Genomic DNA, 27,927 nt, shown 5'->3' with positions numbered 1-27,927 from the left:
AGGGGGTGCAGGGCAGCAGGGGGATGCTGGGCCCCGGGGGGGGCGGGTTGAATGAGCCCTGTCCTAACAGCTGGAGGCCCGGGCCCGGGCAATGGACAGACCCCGGTGCTGGTTGTCTGCAGTCTCTTTATTCGGCCCCCGGGGGCGGATCCGCCGCGCTGCCCACGGGGGCTGAGCCGTGGCTCCCACGCAGGGCTTGGCCACCCCCGAGCTGGGGCGGGGGCAGGGGGCCGCTGGGCCCTGGGCGAGGCAGCGGGGGTGGGCAGCAGGGTCACAGAAGGCCCTGATGTGGTTCAGGAGCCACAGCGGCCCCCACCCCAGAGGTGGCCGCATCTCCACCGCGGGGTGCGGCCCTCGTTGTGGGGGGGGGGCAGGGCCCCCCGGGCGGTGACTGGCCGGGGGGGGGGGGCCCGGGCCTTGAAGCACCCGCCCTGGGCAGCCCGGGCTGAGAGGTGCCCTCTGGGGGAGGGGTCATAAAAAAGCCCCTCTGCCCCCCCCCATTATTGCCAACACGGGGGGGGGCTCAGCCCCACCACGGTGACTGCCCCCCCCCCCGCCTGGGCCGGGTTTTCCCCTCTGCCAGCGCCTCGCCCCGCCCCAGCCCTGACTGTGCCCCGCCCCCCTCCAGCTGCTGGGTAAGGACGGGCAGGGGGAAGGGCGGCGGCTTCAGCCGAGGGGACTGCGCATGCTCGGTGTGCGCGCATGCTCAGTGCGCCCGAAGGAGCACATTGCTGCGCAAGAGCCGTGTCTGACCTGAGGTGGTGACGTAGGAGCCCCCACTCCCCCCCCACCGCGAGGCCGGGCCGCTGCACGTGGGGGCGCGCGAGCGAGCGACGGTTTGCAACCGTTAGCGCCGGTTGGAGCGCGGGCTCGGGGGCGGGGCTCTGAGGCGCCGCTGCCCCGACCCCCCCCCCCGCACCCCTCCTTCCCTGGCCCGCCCCAGAGCCGCGGGGCGGCGTGGGGACAGGGCCGGGATGGGGGGGCGCTGTGGGGGTCACCGTGGGGCTGGTGTGGGGGGGCGCGGTGTAGGGGGGTGCAGTGGGGGGGTCGCTGTGGGGGGGTATATGGGGTTAGAGTGGGGGGGGTGCAGTGGGGGGGTCGCTGTGGGGGGTATATGGGGTTAGAGTGGGGGGGGTGCAGTGGGGGGGTCGCTGTGGGGGGGTATATGGGGTTAGAGTGGGGGGGGTGCAGTGGGGGGGTCGCTGTGGGGGGTATATGGGGTTAGAGTGGGGGGGGTGCAGTGGGGGGGTCGCTGTGGGGGGGTATATGGGGTTAGAGTGGGGGGGGGTGCAGTGGGGGGTCGCTGTGGGGGGCATATGGGGTTAGAGTGGGGGGGTGCAGTGGGGGGTATATGGGGTTAGAGTGGGGGGGTGCAGTGGGGGGCACTGTGTGGCTGTGTAGGGGTCCTGTGGGGGTTACAGTGGGGGGTCTCTGTGGGCGCTGTGGGGGGTGGGCGCTGTGGGGGGACGCAGTGGGGGGCTGCCCTCTGGCTGGACACTGACCCTGTTCTTCCCCCCCCCCCAGGACCCCGCCATGGCGGTGCTGCACTACTTCCAGCGCCCCGGGGCGGAGGGTGGCCCTGTCTCCCTGCTGCGCTCGGCCCAGGCGGTGCTGGGGGGCGTCCGCGCCCTGCACAGGGAGCTGTGCTACAGCGTCAGCTGGACAGGTACGGGCGGGGGGGGCAACGAGGCCTCTTGGAGCCGCTGGTCCCGGGACCCCCAAAGGGTGGGGCCAGGCTGGGTCAGAGCCAAAGGGGCGTCCAGCCCAGCGTCCTGTCTTCCGGCAGCGGCCAGAGCCGGGCGCCCCCGGGGGAGCGGACGGGGCAGGGCCATGATCCAATGGTCCATCCCGCCTCGGCCACTCCCAGCGTCTGGCACTCAGGGGTTTAGGGACACCCAGAGCGTGGGGCTGCATCCCTGCCCAGCCGGGCTAATAGTGCCAAGGAAATGAGAAGGTGCCGTCCCAAAAGAGAAATGCCTGCAAAGACTCAGACTAAACGTAGAGCCCCAAATTAAAAAAAATCATAAGAGGACCCAAAAAGTGCCACCATGGCTAAACAACAAAGTAAAAGAAGCGATTAGAGGCAAAAAGGCATCGTTTAAAAACTGAAAGTCAAATCCTACGGAGGGAAATAGAAAGGTGAATAAACTCTAGCATGTCACATGTAAACGTATAATTAGGGAGACCAAAAGAGAATTTGAAGAGCAACGAGCAAAAGACACAAACTAACAGCAAAAAAAAAAGAGGGAAGTACCTCAGAAGCAGGAAGAAGACCAAACAATCTGTGGCTGCTGCAGGTGCTGCAGAAGCACTCAAAAAGGATGAGGCCGTTGCGGAGAAGCTAAATGAATTCTTTGCGTTGGTCTTGACTGCGGAGTATGTGAGGGAGATGCCCACACTTGAGCCATTCTTCTTTAGGTGACAGATCTGAGGAACTGCCCCTGATTAATTGATCAGAAACCTCCTCTGCTGATACCTCAAACGGTAATAAGTCACCTGGACCAGCCGGTATTCACCCAAAAGTTTTGAAGAAACTCAAATATGAAATTGCACAGCTACTAACTGTGGTATGTAACTTATCGCTTGAATTAGTCTCTGTACCAGATGACTGGAGGGTAGCTGATGGGATGCTGATTTTTAAAAAAGGCTCCGGCGGCGATCCTGGCAATTACAGGCTGGCAAGCCTAACTTCAGCACCAGGCAGATTGGTTGAAACTACAGTAAAGAACAGAATTATCAGACAGAGACTAACCCAATTTGTTGGGGAAGAGTCAACATGGGTTGTACAGGGAAATCCTACCTCACCAATCTACTAGAATTCTTTGAGAGTGTCAGCAAACATGGCCAAGGGGGATCCAGCAGATACAGTGTTTGGACATTCAGAAAGCTTTTGACAAGGTCCCTCACCAAAGGCTCTTAAGTGAAGCAAGCAGTCACGGGATAAGTCATGGGATCCTCTCATGACTCAATAACTGGAGAGAGGAAACAGAGGGTAGGAATAAACGGTCAGTTTTCAGACTGGAGAGAGGTAAATAGTGGTGGTCCCCCAGGGGTTTCTCCTGGGACCAGTTCTGTGCAACATATTCGTAAATGATCTGGAAAAAGGGATAATCCGGGAGGTGGCAAGATGTGCAAGTGATACAAAATTATTCAGAATAGTCAAGCCCAAAGCTGAGTGTGAGGCGTGACAAAGGGATCTCACTGAACTGGATGTGGTTAGTGCTGTGGAAAGTTGTTAGAGCTGCCGTTGCGGCTATTCTTGGAACCCCGATGTCAGCTGAGCTAGCAGACTGTGCAGCTTGTTAATTCAGCCGAGCTCGGTGTTAGGCATAAGAGAGAGCAGAGACGACCAGTGCCTGCTGACAGTGGAGGGGCACGACCCCAAACAGCTTCCACACCTCACCCCGTAGCCTCCCACTCCCGGAAAGCAGCAGCCCCTCAGTGCAGCTCCCAGCTGTTCCTCTGCCTCTCCCTACCTGGGGCAGCTCATGGCTCAACTGCTCTGCTAGGAGGGAGCCCACCCACATCATGTGATCGAGCAATCTTTTGTGTGTGTGTGGGGGGGGGACGTAACCCTGCATGCCTCCCCACCCATGCGTCACCTGCGAGAAAGACCACCGGCTCGGTTCAGTGGCCAAGGCGCTCAGGTAGGTTTCTTGTCGACGAAGCGCAGTACTAGTGCCCTCGCTCTGTGGTGACAAGTGCACTAACCCAGGTGTGCCCGCGACAATGGTACCAGCTCAGTCCGGACACTGTCCCCTCGGCTGGACAAAGAGGCCGTTCCGGTGACTTCGGTACAAACAAGTTACACATTACACTCCAGACGTTGTTAGTTACCACCCTTCTCCTCGTACCTGCTGCTTTGAACAAACCATTGGTGACTGATTCGGTCCCAGAGCCCCCCTTGGGACTGTTACCTGATGTGCTGAATTTGCCTCTGAGCCCGTTTTCCCTGCCAGCTTGGGCCTCCTGAACCCTGCCTTGCTGAGCCAGACGCACAAGCCTGCTGCAACATAGAGCCAGGTCTGGTCCACGCCCCCAAAGCTACAGACTTTAACTAAAAACTGCTCAGCAGGTTACCTATTGTCCGCCCCCTCTAACACTGACAGAGAGAGATGCACAGCTGCTTGTTCCCCCAGGTATTCATCACTTACTCTGGGTTCATTAATAAACAAAAGTGAGTTTATTACGTATAAAAAGTAGCGTTTAAGTGGTTTCAAGTAATAACAGACAGAACAAAGTAAATTACCAAACAAAACACTCAAGTCTAAGCCTAATACATTAAGAAACTGAATACAGGTAAATCTCACTTTTAGAGATGTTCCAATCAGCTTCTTTCTCAGACTAGCCTCCTTCCTCATCTGGGCCCAATACAGGGCCATCCCTACCCATATGCAAAGCATGCAGCTGCATAGGGCACTGAGAAATTTGGGGCACCAAATTTCGTGGTGCCCTGAGCAGCTGCATGTTGCCCCAGCCCCACCTCTTCGCACCCCGCTCCGCCCCCAGTCCACCCCTTCCCCAAAACCTCTGGCGTGCTCCACCCCTGCTCCGCCCCAGCCTCACCCCCCCTCCGCTGAGGACTGCCACAGGACTGGGCCTGCACTCACCGGCGGTGGAAAGTGCAGCGACCCGGCCCTAGACGCACTGCCGGTGAGTGCTGGGGAGCGGTTCCCCCCCATGCCCCACAAGCCAGCCCCGCCCCCTCCGGCCCAATACCCTTGGTACAGACCTTGTTAGTTCCAGCAGACATCTTAGGTGAAAAGCAGGGGATTCCACGTGACTGGGACCCCCTTTGTTCTCTTCCATCCCCTTTTATATCTTTGGCACAAGGGGGTTCCCACCCCCTCCTAAATGGAAAAGCACCAGGTTTAAGATGGATTCCAGTATCATGTGACATGTTCACGTGTCCTGTGAAACCTCATTCTTCATTACCCACTGGCTGGCACACTTACACAGGAAGGCTTACACGTAAACAGATTTCAGAGTAGCAGCCGTGTTAGTCTGTATTCGCAAAAAGGAAAGGAGGACTTGTGGCACCTTAGAGATGAGCCAGTTTATTTGAGCATGAGCTTTCATGGGCTACAGCTCACTTCCTCGGATGCCATTTACAACCAATTGTCCTAGTCAATGGGAGCCATCAAGATTCTGAATCACCGTTAATGACCCACACTTTGCATAACTACAGTAGGACCTGAGAGTTAGATTTCAGATCCAAGAATGATACATGCATACAAATAGGATGACCATACTCAGTAGAAAGAAAAGGAGGACTTGTGGCACCTTAGAGACTAACCAATTTATTTGAGCATGAGCTTTCGTGAGCTGCTCACGAAAGCTCATGCTCAAATAAATTGGTTAGTCTCTAAGGTGCCACAAGTCCTCCTTTTCTTTTTGCGAATACAGACTAGCACGGCTGTTACTCTGAAACCTGTCATACTCAGTAGATTATAAGGTTTGTAATGATACCTTACAAGAGACCTTTTACATAAAGTATATTCCAGTTACAACATATTCACACTTACAAACATATATTTATGAAGCATATGGAGTGCAACGTCATACCATTCTCCTGTCAGCCCCCCCTTATCTTCGGAGGGGTGTTCCTCTCCCGTCTCTTAGGAATGTGTTTGCGTCGCTCCTTGAGAACTCTGGGTGTTCTTGTTCCATCCTCTCTGGTCAGGCCTGTGCTTTCTTGGATAGCCAATGCCTAGTGTGGTGTTGTTTTGCCAAGGCCCGGCCTCCTCTGGTTCACAGCCTTTGGGTCACACTGTTAGTTAAGCCCAGGGCTCCAGCAAGGCCTAAAGTGGGTGACTGAGCCTCAAAATGGCAGGTGAATTTCAGTGTTGATAAATGCAAAGTAATGCACGCTGGAAAACATCACCCCAACTCTGCACGCAAAATGACGGGGTCTAAATTAGCTGTTACCACTCGAGAAAGAGATCGCGGAGCCATTGTGGCGAGTTCTCTGAAAACATCCCCTCGATGTGCCGCGGCCATCAAAAAGCGAACAGAACGTTAGGAACTGCTAGGAAAGTGATAAATAATAGGACAGAAAATATTGTATTTCCTCTCTATAAATCCATGGTATGCCCACACCTTGAGTATTGCGTGCGGTTCTGGTTGCCCCATCTTAAAAAAGGTAAAAAAATTGGAACTGGAAAAGGTACAGAGAAGGGCAGCAACAATGATGAAGGCTACAGAACAGCATCCGTACAAGGGGAGATTAAAAAGACCGGGACTGTTCATCTTGGAAAAGAGACGACTAAGGAGGGATATGGTAGAGGGCTATAAACTCATGACTGGTATAGAGAACGTGACTGGAGAAGTGTCATTTACCTGTTCACTTAACACAAGAACCAGGGATCACCCAATCAAATTAACAGGCAGCAGGTTTAAAACAAACCAAAGGAAGTATTTCTTCCCCCAACACCCTGTCAACCTGTGGACCTCTTTGTCGGGGGTGTTGTGAAGGCCAAAAGTATAACTGGGTTCAACAAGGAATTAGCTACGTTCCTGGAGGACAGGCCCATCGATGGCTGTTACCCAGGTGATCAGGGTCACAACCCCACGCACTGAGTGTCCCTAGCCTCTGCCTGCCAGAAGCTGGGTCTGGACGACAGGGTGGGTCACTTGCTGATCGCCCTGTTCTGGTCATTCCCTCTGAAGCATCTGGTGCCGGCCGCTGTCAGAGACAGGACACTGGGCTAGACGCACCATTGGTCTGACCCAGTCTGGCCGTTCTTATGAGGCTGGGAGTGGGCATCATGTCCCATGGGGGCTCCCCTACCTGGCAGGACCCTCAGCCCCCTTGCCTGCTGGGTATCAGCCCCATTTCTCCCCTGCAGGTGCGTCGCCCCCCAATCCCCAGGAGACCCAGCTGCTGCACTGGCTCTTCGGCTGCCCCTTTGAATCCGGAGACGTTGCCACGGAGTCCTTCCTGTGCCCAGGGCCCACCGACCTGCTGGTGGAGATCGGGCCACGGTGCGTCTCAGGGCTCAGCAGGGGGCTCCGTGCCTTGGGGGCCGGGAGTTGAATCGGGGGTGCTGTGCCGCAGGGAGCGGGCCAGGGGCTCAGTAAGGGGTGCTCTCCCCTGGCAGACAGGGCTGGCCCCAGTGAGGGCTAGGGGGCGCTGTGCCGCAGGGAGAGGGGTGAGAGGCTTAGTGGAGGGTGCTGTGGCGTGGAGGGGCAGCTGTGGGGCTGGGGCTGTGTCTCCCGGGACTGTTAACCCTTTCCTGGCGCAGGCTGAACTTCTCCACGCCGTTCTCCACCAACGTGGTGTCCGTGTGCCGGGCCGCGGGGCTGGGCTGTGTTGACCGTGTCGAGTGCTCCCGCCGCTACCTGCTGCAGGTGAGGGGGGATGTGGGACCCCTGGGAACGGAGGGGATGACCCCTGGGGGATGGGTGGGGAGGCCTGCGGGTGGGGAGGTTCCGGCATTGTGGGGTTAATGGGGCTCTGGGGTGGGAGGCAGTTTCTGGGCTGCTTGCTCCCCCCCCCCCCGATGCCCAGATCTACAGGTGGGGGTATGGGGGGCCTTGGTCTGTCTGTCTCCCCTTCCTGCTCCTGGTGATGGGGGGGATCCTAGTTCTCAGCCCCCCTCCACCCCCAGTGCCTATCCACAGCGGGGAGGGGCAGGAGGTTCCTGTTGTCACCCTCTCGGGGCGGGCGCTGGGTCCCCTTTCTCACCCAAGGGGAGGAGAGACAGCTCCCCATTCTCACCCCCATCCTCCCTGGCAGTGTGCCCGACACCCCACACCCCCTGAGGAGGCCGCCCTGGTGGCGGTGCTCAGTGACCGGATGACGGAGCAGCGCTATGAGGAGCCAATCCGCAGCTTCGCCTTGGCCACCCGCCGTGCCCCCACCTGGCATGTGGATGTGCTGGGGGGGGGCCGCACCGAGCTGGAGCGAGCCAACCAGGAGCTGGGTATGGGGGGCGGGGTGCTGAGTACCTGGACTAATGGGGGTGGTTGGGTATCATGGGAGTCAGGCTTGGGGGGCTGGGCATGGGGAGCTGGGTATGGCGGGGGGGTGGGGAGCGGCTGAGCACACTGCAGAGGTTGGGGTGGGGCGTGTGGGGGGGAGGAGATGGACACCCAGGGGTTGAAGCTGGGGCTCTGCAAGATGAATGACTGGGGTGGGGTGGGAGCTGTGGCTGACGCAATGTCCCAAGCCCCTCAATGTCCTGTGTGGGGGGAGGGTTCTGCCCACCATGGAGAGAGCTGGGGGTCAAAGGTCTCTTCTCCCCCCCCCATTCCACCCTTTCCCCCGCAGGCCTGGCCTTCGACTCCTGGGACCTGGATTTCTACACTGAGCTCTTCAAGAAATACGGGCGCAACCCGACCAGCGTGGAGTGCTTCGACCTGGCCCAGTCCAACAGGTACCGGCACCGAGTCCCCCCAGCCAGCCAGTCCCCTACCCTGGGGCCGGATGGGAGCCGGCGCCCCCTCGAGGGGAGAGGCCCCGTGTCCCATTCCCAGCACCCCTGAGCCAGCCAGTCCCCCCAGCCAGCCAGTCCCCTGCCCTGGGGCCGGATGGGAGCCTGCGCCCCCTCGAGGGGAGAGGCCCCGTGTCCCATTCCCAGCACCCCTGAGCCAGCCAGTCCCCCCAGCCAGCCAGTCCCCTGTCCTGGGGCCGGATGGGAGCCGGCGCCCCCACGAGGGGAGAGGCCCCGTGTCCCATTCCCAGCACCCCTGAGCCAGCCTGCGGCTGGATCGGAGTCAACATCCCCTGGAGGGGAAAGACTCCAAGTCCCATTCCCCGCCCCTCTGATCCCTCTGACTCTGGGCCCGGTGCCCCAGCAGTGGGTGACTCTTCCTGTCTCACCCTCCAGGGGAGCCAGCGTTGCCTAGAGGGAAAGGCCCCGTGCCCCATTCCCTGCCCCTCTGAGCCAGCCAGTCCCTGCCCTGGGGCCGGATAGGAGCGGGCACCCCATTCCCTGCCTCTGCCAGCCCCTGCCCTGAGGCCGGATGGGAGCCACACCCATCTTGAGGGAAAGGCCCCCCTATGTGCGTGTCTCACCCCCTATCCCTGCCCCCCAGCGAGCACAGCCGACACTGGTTCTTCAAAGGGCGCCTCCTGGTGGACGGGAAGGAGGTCTCGGAGTCGCTGTTCGAGTCCATCATGCGGACCCAGGAGAAGAGCAACCCCAACAACGTCATCAAGTTCTCGGACAACAGCAGGTGCCTGCCTGGGACCCCCATCCGTGGGGATGGGAATGGGGCTCGAGCTCATGGCCAGGGTTGGATTCAAACTCTCACTTCCTCTGGGCTAGGTGGGGCTTTGTGGCTGGTGGCCATGGCTGGGATGCTCTCCCCCCGCCCCCTTGGGGCAGGGATGGGGGTGGGGCTCCATGGTGACGACGTGGCCGGTTCTCTCCCCCCAGTGCCATCCAGGGCAGGGCCGTGTGTTCCCTCTGGCCCCGCGACCCGTCCCGCCCCAGCCGCTTCGAGAAGAGAAAGTCGACCCGGCATGTCATCTTCACTGCAGAGACCCACAACTTCCCCACGGGTCAGTGCGGGGGGCAGGGGGGCTGTGTGTGTGCAGGGGAATATATATGTATGGGGGGCTTCTATCCATGGGGTGGCATGGCGGCGTGGCCAGGGGGTTGTGTGGCAGTCTGCAGGGGGGACATTGGGGGAAATCCAGGGGGGGCAGAGTGAATGTGGGGGGGTGAGAGGGTGTCCATGGGTCAGGGGTCTGTGGGGGGGCGGGTGGCAGTACGTGGGGTTATGGGCTGTGGAGGGGTGGATGCTACACGCTTTCCCTGCTCTCCGTGCGCATGCCCCAGGCCATGAGGTGCAGGGGCCTCCTGTGTGGGGCGGCTGTGGGCCTGGCACTCTGGGGTGTGTGTTTTGGGGGGTACCTAGGAGGGGTGTCTCCTCGCTCTCACCCCCGTGTGCTCCCCAGGGGTGGCCCCATTCAGCGGCGCCGCAACGGGAACAGGCGGGCGGATCCGGGACGTGCAGTGCACGGGGCGTGGGGCCCACGTCATCGCCGGCACGGCGGGGTACAGCTTCGGAAACCTGCACATCCCTGGTGAGAGTAGGGGGGCCCCACTTCCCCCCAGCCACCTCCTCCTCCCCTTCCTCTGCCAGGCCCTGGGACCCCTTCCTCAGGCCCACCCTGCCCCCAACTGAAGTCACAGGGCCCTCCTGCCCCTGGGACCAGGCCCCAGGACACTCTTCCCCCAAACCGTGAGCCCCTCCTCCACCTGGCCATGAGCCACAGGACCCTCCACTTCCCACCCTTGGACCTCCCTTGACCTCATCTTCACACCCCAGATAACGAGACACTCCCCCCCCGCCCCGCCTGCGTGCCTAGCCATAGCCGCCCACCCCTGTGCCAGGCCTGCTCCCCAAGGGCTGCGACCGGAGCGTGCCCGGGACCTGCATGGCTCTGCCACAGGGCCTGGCTTTCCACGCTCCCTGCACCCACCCCAGGGTCTCCTGGCTTGCGGGGGGGTCTGTTTGCTGACTCAAAAGGATTCACCCCCCCCCCATCAATCTCCTTCTAACCCTGCGGTTGCGAGGCAGGGTCTTCCCGGGTTACTCCCCACCCCCTCCGTCTCCCCTCCCGCCGTCCCCGCGGGGCACTGCCTGCTGGGCTCCCTGCTCTGGTCCTGGTCCCAGGGCGCTGCGGCTCGTCCACTCCCCGGCTTCGCCTGGGTTCAGAAGACGTCTTTCCTGCCGCCAACTGAGCCGTCCGGCTGCCTTTTGCGCCCCTTGGGGTTGGGGAGCCCGGCATCCAGGCTGGCACCCCCTGACCGTCTCTCCCTGCCCCCAGGCTACCCTCTGCCCTGGGAGGACCCGGCATTGCCCTACCCCAAGAACTACGCCCAGCCCCTGCAGGTGGCCCTCAGGGCCAGCGATGGCGCCTCTGACTACGGCAATAAGTTTGGGGAACCTGTCCTGGCTGGTGAGTGTTGGAGGGGCCATTCTGGGGGTTGGGGGGACCCATCCTGGCGGGTGGGGGCTGAGCTGAATCTTCACAGGGGCCTGCTCCCGAGAGTCACCCCATCAGCTGCCCTGTTGCTCCCCCCTCAGAAGGGGCACCTGCCTGGCCCTCGCCCGCCCTTCTGGGGCGGCCAGGAGGCTGTGGGTTCTAGTCTGTCCTTCGATGGTTGGGGACGCGGCGGGCTTGGGGAGCGCCTGGCAGGGAGGATGTGCCTGGCTCTGGGGTGGGGTTGGGGAGCGCCTGGCAGGGGGGACGCATCCGGCTCTAGGGCGGCCTTGGGGAACACTGGGCAGCGGAGGAAGGGGATGCGTCTTGCTCTGGTGGGGGGGATATAACAACCTGAGCAGGAGAAATGCCAAGCAGTAAAGGGCTGTGGTGCCCAGTGGGGAGAGGCTGGGGGGGGGTGTCTCTGCTCTAACCCCCGCCAATCTCGGGCAGGGTTCGCCCGTTCCTTCGGCCAGCGGCTCCCCAACGGGCAGCGGCGCGAATGGATCAAGCCCATCATGTTCAGCGGGGGGATCGGCGCCATGGAGGACATTCACGTGCACAAGGAGCCCCCCGAGCCTGGTGAGTACGCCCCCACCCCAAGCCACTCCCTAGTAAACCCCCCAGCCTCCTCCCCCACCCCACCCACATATTGCAGTTCCCCTATAGCCTAAGAACTGCCTCCCCCAGACCCCATGTTGGCTGGGAGCAGCCATCTGGCCCCAGGTCTTCCCCTTTGCGAAGGGGAGAGGGGGGCAAGGGAGAGGCAGTGCCCCGTCATGGGGCTGGGGTGGGTTTTATGGGGTCATACTGTTTGCTCGTCCTCCAGGGATGCTGGTGGTGAAAGTGGGGGGCCCCGTGTACCGGATCGGAGTCGGCGGGAGTTCAGCCTCCTCCATCCAGGTGAGTGAGGAGGGGACCTGGGGGGCAGGGACAGGGGGTTTCCCTGTGGGTGCTGGAGGGGGAGGGATCTCAGCAGAGCCCTGGGCAATGCCCCACCCACTGCCCGTACTGCTCGACTTACATCTCTAACGTGACTCCCTCTATCTTCCCCCCCATAGGGGCACCCCGCCCCCTCACTGCCCCCATGTCATCCACCTTCTCTTCCCCCCGCCACAGTGCATCTCACTTGGCCCCCTCTCACAGTGGGGCCTGCCCCCCTCAGCCCTGACCTTGTGTTACCCCCATCCTGCTACACACACCCCTCAACAGTGGGGCCCACGCAGCCCTCTCCCCCATGTCTGTAGTGGGGCCTCCCCGGCCTCCTATCCCTATGTGACCTCCAGGATGCCCCCAACTCACTTCCCAACAAGGCCCACAGTCCTCTGTGCCCAGCGCTGCCTGGGCAGTGCCCCTACATGCTCCCCCCAGCCTGAGAGCAGGGAGCAATGGGGGGCATTGGGGCTGTGTTTGGGTGAGCCCTGTGCCCCCTGGATGCAGGGAGACAATGCCAGTAAGCTGGATTTCAGGGGGGGCGGAGGGATCTTTGTTGGGGGAGCAAGGCGGGGGTCAGACCTGTGTCATGGTGACCCCCCATTGTTCTCCCCACCAGATTCAGGGGACAGTACCTGTGAGCTGGATTTGGGGGTACTGCTGCGGGATCAGGGCTGTTTCAAAGGGACGGTGTCAGGGTGACCCCCCGTCTCTCCCCAGCTGCAGGGGGACAATGCCAGTAAGATGGATTTGGGGGTGATGTGAGGAGATTAGGTTGACAGGGTTTGGACTGTATCAGAGGGTCCGCATAGGGCGATCGGTGTCGCTACCCCTGACTCCCCCCAGTCTTCTCCCATATGCAGGGGGAGAACACTGGCGAGCTGGATTTGGGGGTGCTGTTGGGAGGATTGGTTGGGGTGGTGGTCAGCTCTGTATCAGAAGGTTTGTGTCGGGTGGTACCCCACATCTCCCACCAGGTGCAGGGGGACAACACGAGTGAGCTGGATTTCAGGGCGGTGCAGCGGGGAGACCCCGAGATGGAGCAGAAGATGAACCGGGTGCTGCGGGGCTGTGTGGAGAGAAGGAAGGCCAACCCCATCTGCAGCCTCCACGACCAGGGGGCCGGGGGCAACGGTGAGGGGGGGCAGAGCCGGGGGGGGGGAATCAGTGCCTGGGGGGGCGTAGTTGGGGGGGCCCAGTGCCCCAGCAGTGGGTGACTCTTCCTGTCTCGCTCCAGGGAACGTGCTGAAGGAGCTGAGTGACCCAGCCGGGGCTGTGATCTACGCCAGCCGTTTCCAGGTGTGTGGGGACCCCCTGCCCCTCTGCCCCCCACGCCATCCACTTCCAGGTGTGTGGGTTTCCCCTTCCCCCCGAGCCTGCCCCGTCATACCAGCCACTCCCAGGTGTGTGGGCCTGTCCCAGCTTCAGGGTAGCTGGGCATGACCCCATGGCTCCCCCACTCCATAGTAGAGGTGAGGCTACAACCCCCCGCAATGTACCAGGAGTCTCCCCTCTCTGAGGCTGGGCCCAGCCGTAGCCCCCCCATCCCCAATATTCAGTTCAATATTCGACTCACCCCCATGGGGCTGGCTGCAACCCTGCCCCCAGCAGTGCTGTGGTGTGGGGCTGCCAAGCAGGGATGCTCCCGGCCCCCAGCTAGTGACTCCAGGGTGTGTGGGACCCCTGATTTCCCCCCAGCCCCCAGCCTCGCCATAGGGCTGCTCTCAGCCCCTGACCCCACCCCTGTCCATCACTCCTGAGTATGTGGGACCCCCCACATCCCTCCCCCTCTGGCCCCTTCTGGGTGTGTGGGACCCTGCGCCAGGCCCCCAACCTCCTCCCCTCCCCCCTCCCTGACACCCATGTACCTCCCAGCTGGGTGACCCCACGCTGAGCGTGCTGGAGATCTGGGGGGCCGAGTACCAGGAGTCCAACGCCCTCCTGCTGCGCCCCACCGATGCCGCGCTGCTGCAACGCCTGGGCCAGCGCGAACGCTGCCCCGTGAACATCGTGGGCACCATCGCCAGGGACGGACGGGTACGGGCGCCGGTGTGGGGGAGCCGGGCTGTGGCTGGCGGGGCGACTGGGGGCACCGGGCCGAGGGACGGGCAGCCAGGAGCTGCATGTGATGATGGCTTGAGCCTAGGGACAGGCAGCTGAGGGGGGACTGGCGCGTGGGAGATGGGCCCGGGGCCAGGACTTGTGTGTGGGGAGGCTGGGAGTGGAGGGGCAGGCCTGGTGTGAGCTGGGCCTGGGGAATAATTGGGTTTCACGTGGGGGTCGGGGTGGGGCCTGTGTTATACTTAAAGTACTGCACAGGATCTGTTCAGAGGGGATAAGGCAAACGCCGCATTTATTGGTAATCCACGTATCAATCATACCCTGGATCATACGCATACGATCGATATTACACTCCCACACACACGCACACTCCGTCTTGTTGTTCCCATCGAGGTGCTCCCCTTCACTTCACTGGCCAGGTGCGTTAGATGGGGGAGAGGTGGATCCGATCCGGAGCGATGCTCCCACGTTGACAAGCCGAGACCTGGGGTCCTCTGCACGACACCTCCCAAGTAGAGCCGCTTCCCTCTCATGCAGATGCAAAATCTGCCTCCGGCGGCGCTTCCTTCGGGATGCCCCGTTTTGTTCCAGAGAGGGTGTTTTCAAAAGAAGGTGCTGGCTTCTCACCCCCAAGGCCGTCAGTATATCTGATCTTCCGTAGTGAGCCCACCTGGCAAGTTTTATCGTGCTTGGCTCTGGCTCCCGTCCCCTTCCAAGGGTTGCAGCTGTCCGGAGGCGCTGCCTTCCACGCCTCGCTCCTTCACCAGGGCAGGCGGTTAAAAGGGGGAGATCTTGTTCTACTCCGAGCGAAAAAACATTTTCCTTCTGCCTTAACTCTCCTTAGGGGCTATAACGTTATGCCAGGGCTCACTACAAAGTTATAAGGATTTGATATAAAGCTGTGTGAAAATAGAGGCAGACAGGGCACATGGGCGACTGGAGGGGTGTCCGTTCTGTGCCGGGGGGGGGCAGGGCACGGGTGGCTGGGCCTGATGGAGTTCGTGGGGGGGGGTCATGAGGCGTCTGGGTCTGTGGAGCAGTGCCGGGGGTGGGGTTGGCTGGAACTGGGGAGGGGCACTGGGGGGCTCTGTGGAGAGGAAACGGGGGTGTAGCACAAAGGATGAGATGGGGATCCTGGTAGCAGAGATGGGGCTGGGAGAAGAGGGTGCCATAGGATGGGATATCACTGGGGGCAGAGGAGCGGGTGGGCACAGGACACCGGAGAGGGCAGGGCTGGGCACAGGCTGGTTGCCGTGAGAGGGGGCTGGCAGTGGGGCGGGGGTGACCCCCAGGCAGCGCCTTTCCCAGGCTCCCTGTTGGAGAACCCCTGGCTCCAGCAGGGTCCTGCACGTCTGGATACTTGGGGGGCGACCCCCCTGCAAGTGTTATGAATTACACCTGGTAGGACACGCACACAACTGCTGCGAATTACACCTGGTAGGACACGCACAGTTCGAATCTAGGCTGAGGCACATAAACAAAGTCCACAACTGCAGAGTTCCCAAAAGACACTTAGTTTATTACGCGAGCGTGGTGCCCCCCTGCTAGCCAGGAGGGGACCCTGAGTACAGATTATACAAAGGTTATATACTTTTTAGCAAAGCATGTTGCCCTCGTGCATCATCGGAAACCTTAGCCAATAAACAAACCCTTTTCTTATCTAGCACCTGTCCCTGCTTGGTGCATTCCTCGTGCTAAACCAGTATGTTGATTACACAGCATGGTCCTAAAGCCATGCATCAGTAGCCTTTATTGTCAGGATGGGAGGCCTCACATCAAAGGCCAAGAGACAGGGAGTTAGAGACTGACAAAAAACAGATACCGGGAGTCAAGGCAGGCTGGAGACGAGGAGGAGGATTTTCACAGGGATTCAGTATCTAAGGATCACTCCTCCTGGTGTATGATGTGCTTGCTTTTAGACAATGGTGGGCCCCAAATCAAAGTGGAGTCACATGTGCTAACTTTTCCTTAACACAAGGGAGGTCCCACGGAGCTACGGGCCAGGGCAGCTGGCTCTGACTCGGGCCCCAGAATTGCAGCGTAGCGGTAGGGCTCAGACTGGGGGGAGGGTTCCAGAGCCAGGCTCCAGCCCGAGCCCCGCGACTACCTGGCTAGTTGTAGGCCCAAGGCCAGGCACGGTCCCGGCTCTGCCCCAGCCCCTTGGGCGAAGCCCAAACGCCCAGCCCAGGGGCAGGAAGCAGGCATCTCTGTGGGGCTGGAGGGTGGGGTGCTAACCGCTGGGCCCCCTGGCCCTCCACACCCCAGCGCACCGGGGCATAGATTGGGGGGGCTGTGACTCGTCACTGACACCCCCCCATGGGTTACCCCCCCTCAGATTGTGCTGGTGGACGACCTGGAGGCCCCAGTGACGGACGTGGCGCCAGTGAAGCCCAGTGGGAAGAAGACGCCAGTCGACCTGCAGCTGGAGTGGGTGCTGGGCAAGATGCCACAAAAGGTACGGGGGGGGGGGCCCTGGGGTCGCACCCACAGATCCCCCCAGACTGCCCCCCCACGGCGCCCCATCTGGGAGAGGCCAGGGCTGGAGTAGCGGGGAGCTCCCCAGACAGATGGTGCCCCCCGCTTGCTCCCCACAGCGTCCCCTGCTGGATTAACTCATGAATGTCCCATCTTTTCTCCAGGAATTTGTCTTGTCCCACAGCAGCCCAGCCCTCCACCGCCTGTGCCTGCCCCCTGGGCTGAGTGTGGGGGACGCCCTGGAGCGGGTCCTGCGGCTGCCGGCCGTGGCCAGCAAACGCTACCTGACCAACAAGGTACCGTGTGGCCCAAGTGAGCTCGTGACGATTCAGAGGGTAGTGCCCCCAACCCTGTACCTCTGCCCCCGCGTGGCAGTACCCCCACACCTCCTGATCCTGTGTCTCTGCCCTCCCGGAGGGGAAAGTGCCCTGTGTCACGGGGTCCCCGGGTCATGCTCTGGAGCTGCTCCCTATGAAGCCAGGCAGGGCTCTGAGGAGCCTCCTCTCTGGGAGCAGATGGTCCCCAGGGCAGAAGCTCCCACAGCTTCCACCTTCCTGGGTCTGACCTTGGAGCCTTCAGCCTCCCCTGCCCCACCGTGCGCTTCCCACAGCGCGTCCGTCTGCCCGGGGTGGGTCCTGGGGAAGCCAGAGGGCCCTGCCCCCCAACTCCGTAGTCAGACGGGACTCAGCCAGCTGGGAAAACAGGAGGTTTATTCGTCGACAGGAACACAGCGTAGGGCAGAACTTGTTAGCACAGAAATCAGTGACTTTCAGCCAAGTCCATCTTGTGGGGAGGGGGGCCCAGAGCCAGGGCCCTGCCCTCCCCGGCGCCCCGCCCTCCCCGGCGCCCCAAGCCAGCCGAGACTGACTCCTTCCAGCTGCGCCTGGCCCCTGCCCTGCCCCTTGCTGCTCCTCTGGCCTTTGTCTCGCTTCCCGGGCCCAGAGTCGCCTGTCACATCCCCCTCCTGGGTTTCAGTGACAAAGTGGCAGCCACAGCATCAGTGCAGGCAGCTGGAGCAGCCCCCGGAAAAGTCACACACGCTTATTCCCACCGCCTAGGCATTGGTGCAATACACAGGGAAACTGAGGCACACACAGCATCCATGAAAACAGTAAGACTCTCAAAGGCTCACATACAACATAACAAGGGAGAACCCCCACCTGTGTCACATCCTGCACCCCCTGACCCCATGTCTCTGTCGTCGTCCCTGGCCCCAGCTCTCTGCCCCCCACCGCAGAGGAGTACTGCCACCCTGAGCCGTGTGTCCCTGTGGCAGGTGGACCGGTCGGTGACGGGGCTGGTGGCCCAGCAGCAGTGCGTGGGTCCCCTGCACACCCCCTTGGCCGACGTTGCCGTGGTGGCTCTGTCCCCCTTTGAGACGGTGGGGGCAGCCACGGCCCTCGGGGAGCAGCCACTCAAGGGGCTGATCGACCCGGGCGCGGGGGCCCGGCTGGCCGTGGGGGAGGCGCTCACCAACCTGGTCTTTGCCCGCGTCACCGACCTGCGGGTGAGTCGCCCTGTGAGCCATGGGGGGTCTGCTTGGGGAGGGGAGTTTGGGGTGCTGGGGGGGGTCTGCTTGGGGAGGGGACAGGCTGGGGGGGGCTGAGTGGGGAAGGGCTTGTCTGTGTCTGACATTTTCCCCCCTATGGCTAATCCTCCTCCTCTTGACCCCCGCTCCCTCCGGATGTGAAGTGCAATGGGTATTGGAGGTGCAGGGGGCCCATGGGGCTGTGTGTGTGTGGGGGGGAGATTGGGGCTGTATGGGGGTCCCGTGTCTCACCCCGCTTTCTTCCCAGGATATGAAGTGCAACTGGACCTGGCTGGGGGCGGGGGGTATGGGGTTGTGGGCTCATGTGGCTGATTCTCTCCCCCCTTCCCCTCTGGGACGTGAAGTGCAGCAGGAACTGGGGGGGCTGTGGTGCAGTGGGGGGACTATGGGGCAGTGCAGGAGGCATGGGGCTGGCCGGGGCCCCGTGGCTGACCCCCCTCTCCCCCCAGGACGTGAAGTGCAGCGGGGACTGGATGTGGGGGCTGTGGGGCGGTGTGGAGGGGCTATGGGGCAGTGCAGGAGGCATGGGGCTGGCCGGGGCCCCGTGGCTGACCCCCCTCTCCCCCCAGGACGTGAAGTGCAGCGGGAACTGGACGTGGGGGCTGTGGGGCGGTGTGGGGGGGCTATGGGGCAGTGCAGGAGGCATGGGGCTGGCCGGGGCCCCGTGGCTGACCCCCCTCTCCCCCCAGGACGTGAAGTGCAGCGGGAACTGGATGTGGGCGGCCAAGCAGGCGGGCGAGGGCGCGGCGCTGGTGGACGCCTGTGGGGCCATGTGCGCCGTCATGGCCCAGCTGGGGGTGGCCGTGGACGGGGGCAAGGACTCGCTCAGCATGGCGGCCCGCGTGGGCACGGACATCGTCATGGCGCCCGGTGAGTGTGGGGGGTGGGCTCTGCCCCTTCACCCTGCCCCAGCAGCCCCCCATCCCAGATTCTGTGGGCCCCCTCGCTCCGCTGTCTCCAGCCCCCATGAGTCCCCGGGTCCCCCTCTGACAGGCCTCCACCCTCCCTCGTCCCATGCCAGCTACGTAACCTCTCCACGCTCAGCAGGCCGGGCATCTGTCCATAGGGAAACTGAGGCACACCACCAGATGGCTCATCTCCCACAAACCTCCTCTGTTAGAGGGGTGTGCACACCAGGGCCGCCCCATGTCCATCCCCAAAGCTACTGCCCCATGCCCCCTCTGCCCCCACTGCAGCCAGTCCTCACTCCCCTGTCCACCCCGTAAAGGGTCCCCAATTCATCCCCTGCAGGGGCCCTGGCTTTCTGGCCCCCGGGAGTCCGCTATCCTGGCCCCCCAGACTGGCTCTTTCCTCCGCTTCCCCACCCCCCTAGGCTAGCTGGACTCCCCACTGACCCCATCCCATCTCCCCACAGGGACCTTGGTCGTCTCCGCCTACGCCGTGTGTCCGGACATCACGGCCACCGTCACACCTGACCTCAAGTGCCCCGATGGCAAAGGTGAGGGGCGGGGGCTGGTTGGCTCAGGGGAGTGGGGAATGGGGCACAGGCTCTTTCCCTTTTAGGGGGCACCAGCTCCCATGTGGCCCCAGGGCACGGACTGGCTGGCTCAGAGGGGTGGGGCATGGGGCCTTTCCCCTCTCCGGGGCGCTGGCTCTGATGTGCCACAGGCCAGGGACTGGCTGGCTCGGGGACCCTGGTGTCTGGCTCTGACCCCATCTCTCTTGCCCTGCAGGGGCCCTACTGTACGTGGAGCTGTGCCCCGAGCGGCACCGGCTGGGGGGCAGTGCCCTGGCGCAGTGCTACGCCCAGCTGGGGGATCGCTGCCCAGACCTGGAGAACCCGGACAGCCTGGCAGCCTGCTTCCGCGTCACCCAGCAATTGCTGCAAGGTGTGTCCGTCCGTCTGTCCGTCCCTGCTGGGGGGGTGAGCCCTGCTCTGGGGGAGGTGTGAGGGGGGCTGGCCAGGTGGCCTCCCCAGGCCTGGAGGGTGCCCCTGGGGCTGGGGGAGGAGCTGGATGTGGGCACCCCCAGGAGTGGAGTGAAGCTGGCCTGGGTGCCCCTGGGGCTGGGGCGGAGCTGATGTGGGCACCCCCAGGATCTGAGGGGCGGGGCTGGGGGGTGGAGTGAAGCTGGCCTGGGTGCCCCTCGGGGCTGGGGGGGAGCTGATGTGGGCACCCCCAGGAGTGGAGTGAAGCTGGCCTGGGTGCCCCTGGGGCTGGGGCGGAGCTGATGTGGGCACCCCCAGGGTCTGAGGGGCGGGGCTGGGGGGTGGAGTGAAGCTGGCCTGGGTGCCCCTGGGGCTGGGGGGGAGCTGAGGTGGGCACCCCCAGGGTCTGAGGGGCGGGGCTGGGGGGTGGAGTGAAGCTGGCCTGGGTGCCCCTGGGGCTGGGGGGAGCTGGGGTGCTGGGGGGGAGCTGTCCCACCCGGTGCTGTCCCCCCAGAGTCGGTGGTGAGCGCAGGGCATGACGTGAGTGACGGGGGGCTGGTGACCTGCCTGCTGGAGATGGCCTTCGCCGGGAACTGTGGGCTGCAGGCCGAGATGGTGGCACCGGGGGCCAGCGGTGAGTGGGGGGCCCTGCCCCGAACCCCACAACCTGCGGGTAGATGGGGGACTTCGCCCCGAACCCCTGTCCCGAGCCCCAGAGCCCAGCGGTGAATGAAAAACCCCACCACAAACCCCCTCCCCAAATCCCGCCCTGAACCCCACAGCCCAGCAGGGAACGGGGGATCCTGTCCCATAACCCCTCCCCAACCCTCTGTCCTGAGCCCTCCCGTAGCCCAGTGGGGAGAGCCTGGACCCCTCCCCCACAAGGCCAACCTCACCGACCACCTCACACGAGCCCCCCCGCCCCCCCCGATCCCCCATTTCCCCCCCAAGCTGACTCCCCTCCCCCCCAGCCCTGGAGGTGCTGTTTGCCGAGGAGCTGGGCCTGGTGCTGGAGGTGCCCAGCGCTGTGGCAGGAGACGTCTGCAGACGGTACGAGGAGGCTGGAGTGCGATGCCTGCCCATCGGGCACACGGGACCCCTGGGCCCCCAGTCCATGGTGAGTGGGGCTGCGGGTCGGGAGTGAGGGGCACCGGAGAGCTGGGGGGAGCAGAGGGCAGGTAGCAGGGGGCTGCAGGTCAGGACTGGGGGGCACTGCAGAGCTGGGGGGAGCCCAGGGCTGGGCTAGCAGGGGCTGCGGGTCGGGAGTGAGGGGCACCCGGCAGAGCTGGGGGGCCCCAGGGCTGGGCTAGCAGGGGCTGCGGGTCGGGAGTGAGGGGCACCCGGCAGAGCTGGGGGGGCCCAGGGCTGGGCTAGCAGGGGCTGCGGGTCGGGAGTGAGGGGCACCCGGCAGAGCTGGGGAGCCCAGGGCTGGGCTAGCAGGGCTGCGGGTCGGGAGTGAGGGGCACCCGGCAGAGCTGGGGGGCCCAGGGCTGGGCTAGCAGGGCTGCGGGTCGGGAGTGAGGGGCACCCGGCAGAGCTGGGGGGCAGGGCTGGGCTAGCAGGGCTGTGGGTCGGGAGTGAGGGGCACCCGGCAGTGCTGGGGGGGCCCAGGGCTGGGCTAGCAGGGCTGTGGGTCGGGAGTGGGGGGCACCCGGCAGAGCTGGGGGGAGCCCAGGGCTGGGCTAGCAGGGGCTGCGGGTTGGGAGTGAGGGGCACCCGGCAGAGCTGGGGGGCAGGGCTGGGCGAGCAGGGCTGTGGGTCTGGAGCGAGGGCCCCAGTGCTGCAGCCCCCCGGCCCACCCCCTGCGTGCCCCCTAGGTGCGGCTGCGGGTGAACGGGCGAGAGGAGCTGGTGCGGCCCGTGGGTGAGCTGCGCGCCCTCTGGGAGGCCACGAGTGTCCAGCTGGAGCGGCTGCAAGCGTCACCCCACTGCGTGGGGCAGGAGGAGAGGGGGCTGGCACAGCGCCAGGGCCCCAGCTTCACCCTGACCTTCGACCCCAAGATTGAGCCCCCACTGCTGTGCCAGATGGGTGAGGGCCGGGGCCCCGGGGGGGGGCTCACTGGGGGGAGGAGGGGTGTGGGGGGGGTGTCCCCAGATGGCTGTGGAGAAAGGAGCTCTCTGGGAGGGAGGGGTGTGTGTGGGGTGTCCCCAGGTCCCCGTGGCGGGAGGGGGGTCTCTGCCAGTGGGGGTGCACTGAGCCCAGCCGGCCCTGGTCTCTCACCCCCCCTTTGCCCGCAGCCCAGCCGGGCCCGCGCGTGGCCGTCCTGCGCGAGGAGGGCAGCAACGGGGACCGCGAGATGGTGGCAGCCTTCATCATGGCGGGGTTCCAGGTGAGACCTCCCCACCCCCACTCCGAACCCTGGCGTCCTGCCCCCCACCCCCCGACTCTAACCCCTCGGCCCCACCCCCCTCTCTCCCCAGGCCTGGGACGTGACCATGCAGGACCTGTACACAGGGCAGGTGACTCTGGAGTCGTTCCGGGGCCTGGTCTTTGTGGGGGGCTTCAGCTACGCGGACGTCCTCGGGTCTGCCAAAGGTGAGAGCCCTGCCCGGGACCCAGCCAGTGCCCCCCTCGCCTCCCGCCTGGCCAGCGCCCCCCTCGCCGCCCGACCCGGCCAGCGCCCCCCTCGCCGCCCGACCCGGCCAGCGCCCCCCTCGCCGCCCGCCCCGGCCAGCGCCCCCCTCGCCGCCCGCCCCGGCCAGCGCCCCCCTCGCCTCCCGCCCCGGCCAGCGCCCCCCTCGCCTCCCGCCCCGGCCAGCGCCCCCCTCCCCTCCCGACCCGGCCAGCGCCCCCCTCCCCTCCCGACCCAGCCAGCGTGTCCACTCCCCTCCCGACCCAGCCAGCGTGTCCACTCCCCCTCGCCCCCCGCCCAGCCAGCGTGTCCACTCCCCCTCGCCCCCCGCCCAGCCAGCGTGTCCACTCCCCCTCGCCCCCCGCCCAGCCAGCGTGTCCACTCCCCATCGCCCCCCGCCCAGCCAGCGTGTCCACTCCCCTCGCCCCCCCACCCAGCCAGCGTGTCCACTCCCGTCATCCCCCGCCGAGCCAGCGAGTCCACTCCCGTCACCCCCCGCCAAGCCAGCGAGTCCCCACCCTGGGGCTAGCTGGAAGCTGGCACCCCCTAGAAGGGACAGGCTCCGAGCCCCGTTCCCCACCCCTCTGAGCCAGCCAGTCCCCGTCGGGGGCCAGGTTGGAGCCAGTGGCCCCTAGAAGGGAAAGGCCCCGCACCCCATGCCCCCCAGGTGATTGACCCCCAGTGTGCCTTTTTGTCCCCAGGCTGGGCAGCTTCGGTGACCTTCAACCCCCGGGCGCGAGCCCAGTTTGCGGCCTTTCACCGGCGCAGGGACACGTTCAGCCTGGGTGTCTGCAACGGCTGCCAGCTGATGGCGCGGCTGGGCTGGGTGGGGGGCGGGAGCCCCACGAGCGACCCCCCGGGTGAGTGGGGCTGGGGCCTGTGGGTGGGCTGGAGGGTTTGGGGAGGTGTCTGGGTGGGGGAGTCTAGGGCAGGGCTCACTCAGCCTGTCTGTCCGCAGGTGGGGCCGTCCGTCCCGGGGTGCTGCTGGCCCCCAACGATTCGGGCCGGTTCGAGTCGCGTTTCGTGGCGCTGGCCGTCGAGCAGAGCCCAGCGGTGATGCTGCGGGGCATGGCTGGCTCCACCCTGGGAATCTGGGTGGCTCACGGAGAAGGTAACAGCTCTGGGGGGCTGCTCGCTCCGTCCCATATACACAGCTCCGCGCCCCACCCCAGCGCTGGGTGAGGGGTCCCTGTATAACCAGCCTCTGCGTCCTACCCCAGAGGAGTGGCTGGGGGGTCCTTCCCTAATATGGTGGGAGGGGTCCTTGCCCTGGGCTCCCCCCCCGTCGGGTGCGTCTCTCCGTCGAGCCATGGTCCTGTGTGTGTGGCTCTCGAGGTGTCCGTGCGCCTGAGACGGGAAGGCTTTTCCCCAGCAGGCTCCGCTGGGCCGTACCTGCCCCCTTCTCCCCCTCAAGCTGCTCCCCAAGAGCGTGGAGCACGGTGCGGCCCGGCCCGACCGTCTCTCCGGTTCCTTTGCAGCACCCGTGGTCGGAGACGGGTCCTCCAGCCGACGTGGTGGGGGTGGGGGAGGGTAAATTGTTCCTGCTTAACCGTCAGTGGTAGAGTACTCCTTTCCGAGCATTGGGGTCCCCTTCAGCAAACGGGGGGCACCTCGAGAGAGGTGCCTCTGGATTGGACTCTGGTGCGACCATTGCTGGGATCCTGGCATCCAGTTCTGGTGCCCTCAGCTCAAGAAGGCCTGAGTCGATTGCAGAGGGGTCAGCGAGGAGCCAGCGGGGTTGCAGGCCTCCAGGCAGCATCGAGCGCTGAAGTTAAAGCATCGTCCATCCTGGTTAGCCCAGAGCCCAGCCAGGCTGTGGTGAACCCCTGGGCTCAAGCTCCGTCTGTCTCTCTGTCTGGCTCCAGCTGAGAGCCCCGACGCCTTCCAGCCCCCGACTCTTATTTCCCCACCCCCAGCCTGTCCCGTCCTTTGTTCTCCGGCTGGGGAAATGCTGTGTAGCCTCCCCGAGGAGAGGTGGAGGGGTGCATCTCCCTCTGGGTTGTTGGTAGCTTGGTGTCACTGTCCGGGCCATTGTATTTGCCGTCATCTTCTGAGATGCTCCATTGATACAGGGGCTGAGGCTCCTACAGCTCGGTGACACCCCCACCTATGTTCCTCAGCCGGCCCCAAGAGCAAACAGCCCTTTCCCACCCCACTGGGTCACCAAGCAGCAAACAGGGGAAACTGAGGCACACAGTGGCTTCCAAAAGATTGCCAAATATTCCAGCTTTGGCACACCTGCCTTCTAGCCAAGCCACGTGCCACCAGAGAGCTCCACTCTCTGGATGTCTGACGAGCCTTAGTGTCCCCTCTGCAGAGAACGAGACATAGGAGAGGGGAAGCGAGCTCCTCGTAGAGACTTGCAGTGAATCTCAGGCTGCGTCCTGCCTGCTCGACCCGTCCCTGGACGGTCATGGCAGGTCGGCTCCGGGGTGTGTCTCTTTTGGAGTCTGGTTCCCTGGCTCATACAGTAGCTGGAGCTCTTGGAGAGGGCGATTCCTGAGTGTGTCCCCCCCGCTCTCCTTCCCCGCCCCCGCGGGTCCTTCCCCCAGAGGGTGTTTGCCAAGCAGAAGGAACTGGAGAGCTCTGTGCTCAGGGCCTCGGTCCGGTGCAGGAGGAGAAGGGCGCAGGCGCTGGCCACAGCTAAGGAAAATCCCCCCGTCTCAGCACGTGAAGGGCCTGCCCAGCTCAAGTGGAGCACGTCGGGGTCCGCACAACCAGGAGAACCCCCGTTGCTGTACAGGGCAAGCAACTGGGCTCCCCACTCCCTGCCCTGCTGGCCATCATGACAGTGAGAGAATGTGCGGGGGGGCTTTATCTGTCTCCCTCCCACGCCCTCCCCAGCTCGCATGCGGTTTCACACTCCCGAGGCAACATCGGGGTATGGAGGCGGTGGGCCTGTTGTGGGGGGTGTCCCGCTGGGGCTCTCTGCCCATCTCCCCCCTTCTTTTCTCCTGCCCCAGGTCGGATGCGGTTCCGCTCACCCGACGTGCTGGCTGCAGTGACATCGGGGGGCTTGGCCCCGCTGCGCTACGTGGATGACCAGGGCCAGCCCACCCAGGAGTACCCCCTGAACCCCAACGGCTCCCCGCTGGGCATCGCCGGGCTCTGCTCGCCCGACGGGCGCCATCTGGCCATGATGCCCCACCCTGAGCGCTGCGTCCTGCCCTGGCAGTGGGCCTGGATGCCGCCCGACTGGCGCCGCACCATGGAGGTCTCGCCCTGGCTGCGCATGTTCCAGAACGCCTGCGAGTGGTGCCTGGAGCACCCCGAGGGGGAGTCCTGACTGCGGAGCCCCTCGCCAGCCGGTCTCGTATCCCAAGGTTTGTCCCCGGGCCGGACCGGCACAAAACCCGCCCTGGTTTTCTCCGTGTCGACTGGGGAGGCGGGGCTATTTCAGGAGCACATGGCCCCGCCCCCTCCGCCGTGACCTCCTAGGCACCGTGCATATGAGGTCCTGCTGGTGGGGGCTGGACGGTGCGCTCTTAAAAATGCCCCCTCCTGCAGTGTGACCGTCTGTGCACGGGCATGTGGGGTGAGGTCATGTTGGAGGGGGCGGGGTTTGTGTGAGAGAGGTTGAATGGGGGCGGGGTCACATGAGAGGAGGCGGGTCCACACTGTTCCCAGAAGGTCCTTAGCCCTGATCCCTACAGGGCCAGCCACCCCCAGCCTGGAGACCTGTCAGCAGTTCCCCTCCTGGCCACTGGGACAGACTTGAAGAGGAACAAAAGCAGGGGTGTGAGGGGTTCAGTGGGGAATAAAGTTGGGGGGGGCGTTGTGGGAGAGGCAGTTTTGGAGAGAACCTGGGGAGGGGTTCGTTGGGGGTATTGAGCTGGGCGGCTGGGGGCGAGGACAGGCCCAAGAGGAAGTTGGTGGGGTTTAGTGGTGGGCCTGGTGAGTGGGGAGCGGCTGTCTGAGCAGCCCCTGCTTGCTGGTTAATGGGTCTGGGGGGCTGGAGCCCAGAGGAGAGGGTGGACCTGTGCCCCCACACCAGATCCAGGGAACGGGGTGTGGAACCCCCACAAAGAGGCCACAGATATCTGAAAGGCCTGGGGGAGACTGGGGGGTGAGGAAGAGAGTGACTCAGAGGGGACGGCAGATGGGGCAGAGTTGCAGGGGGCAGTGGAGGACAGCTAATGCCGTTGCTGTAGATCGGGGCTTCTCAAACTGGGGGTCGCGAGGTCATTATGTGGTTGGCTGCGAGCTCTCAACCTCCACCCCAAACCCGCTTGCCTCCAGTATTTACATTGTTGTTAAATATGTTAAAAACTGTTTAATGTTTGTTTGGGGGGCACTCCGAGGTTGCTGTGTGAACAGGGTCGCCAGTAAAACCGTCCAAGCCCCACTGCTGTGGGTGGTGGTTCATTCCTCGCCGTGACAATCCAGCCAGGCCCTTTTGTGTCCCCAGCACCTCAGTGATGAATCGTGTGTGGCGGGGCGTCAGGTCTTCCCTGGCGCACCGGGGTATTTCCTCTCTTTCCCCACCCTGGAACGAACTCCGCCACCCTCCCTCCCCAGCCTGCCATGAGCTCGCAGCCGCATCCCGAGGGGAGCAAACCCCGGCTGGACAAGAGACACAGAGATGCTGCTGCTCCTCAATTTGTGGAAAGGAAAAACTGGTTTTTTGAACTGGACTTTGGCTCCGAGGCAGGGAGAGTGGAAGAGCCCAGAGCTGAGGCTGGGTCTCCTCGGTGGTGGGACTGGCCAGCTGGAGACGATCCCAGCCAGGGCCCAAGGGGGAGGTTGGAATTTCTCACCCCACCCCTGCTCCCTGGAGCCCCGCAGGGAAGCGGGAGGAGGTGGGGCAGGTTCGGAAGGGTTGGGCCGGGGGTTTAGGTAGCACAGGCTCAGGGAACTGGAGGACATATCCACCCTGGTGTCCGTATCCTCCGAGATCTGCCCAGCGGGGTCTCGATCTCGCTGTGAGTCTGCAGTGCCTGGAACCGAGCTGGGGCCTGCGGGGAGTGGCGGGGGAGTTTGAATCCCCTGCTCTGGGCAGGGATTGGTTGGAGGAAAGCCTTCTGCTGGGCTCTTTCCAGTTCTGTGTGATTTATCTCCTGGTCCTATTTCCATCTGCACTCCCGTTGCCAGCCCCAGCTGCCGGCCTCAGCTCTCCCCCGTAGCAATCACGGAGCTGCAGCTCTCACGGAAACTGTCCTCTGCAGACGCCTGCCCTCAGGGTTTTTCTCCTTAGTCGGGGGGAGATTCATGTGACTGTTTGGGTAACAATATTCAGGGAAGTATTTGTTCATTAGCTGGCAGCAGCTCGGCCTTAAGTGGAGGCCAGTTTGTGTGTGTCACTCTTAACTGGTTGGTCCCATCAAAGGGATCCTTCCACGCTCCCCCCAGCACCCCCCAAAGCCATGTAACAGGCTGACCTGTCCTCCACTTCCAGCATCGCACTGAGCCGGGCTTCCACCCTCCCTCGGAGAGCGGGGCTCAGCCTTTGGGGTTGGAGCCATCGGCCCCCACCCGTCGCTTCGCTGTGGCTTTGTGGGTTTCACTTTCGT

The 27,927-nt window shown here is 63.7% G+C and overlaps 1 protein-coding gene across 3 annotated transcripts; it reads left to right on the top strand.

The window, feature by feature from the left end:
• Positions 1-667: 667 nt before the first annotated feature.
• On the top strand, positions 668-26,762 carry LOC311514094 (phosphoribosylformylglycinamidine synthase-like). 3 transcript variants are annotated; one of them, XM_084616438.1, is made up of 29 exons: positions 668-758; positions 1,525-1,666; positions 6,849-6,984; positions 7,245-7,350; positions 7,739-7,925; positions 8,273-8,378; positions 9,040-9,180; positions 9,384-9,508; positions 9,908-10,036; positions 10,784-10,915; positions 11,393-11,521; positions 11,769-11,842; positions 12,850-13,006; positions 13,110-13,171; positions 13,748-13,909; positions 16,269-16,388; positions 16,573-16,704; positions 17,685-17,915; positions 18,647-18,827; positions 19,333-19,416; positions 19,652-19,807; positions 20,360-20,479; positions 20,817-20,962; positions 21,663-21,873; positions 22,083-22,174; positions 22,266-22,380; positions 23,119-23,277; positions 23,376-23,528; positions 25,381-26,762. In XM_084616438.1, the coding sequence occupies exons 2-29, from the start codon at positions 1,534-1,536 to the stop codon at positions 25,701-25,703; spliced, it is 4,002 nt and encodes a 1,333-aa protein (XP_084472564.1). In that variant the 5' UTR covers positions 668-758; positions 1,525-1,533; the 3' UTR covers positions 25,704-26,762. The 3 variants fall into 3 exon arrangements, with proteins under 3 accessions (XP_084472564.1, XP_084472565.1, XP_084472563.1); XM_084616439.1 differs by having other exon boundaries at positions 705-836; positions 12,856-13,006; XM_084616437.1 differs by having other exon boundaries at positions 705-836.
• The last annotated feature ends 1,165 nt before the right edge of the window (positions 26,763-27,927 follow it).

Source organism: Lepidochelys olivacea (assembly GCF_965140295.1).
Source record: "Lepidochelys olivacea isolate rLepOli2 genome assembly, chromosome: 28".
Lineage (NCBI taxonomy): Eukaryota > Metazoa > Chordata > Testudines > Cheloniidae > Lepidochelys > Lepidochelys olivacea.
This window is presented reverse-complemented; position numbering and strand designations above follow the sequence as displayed.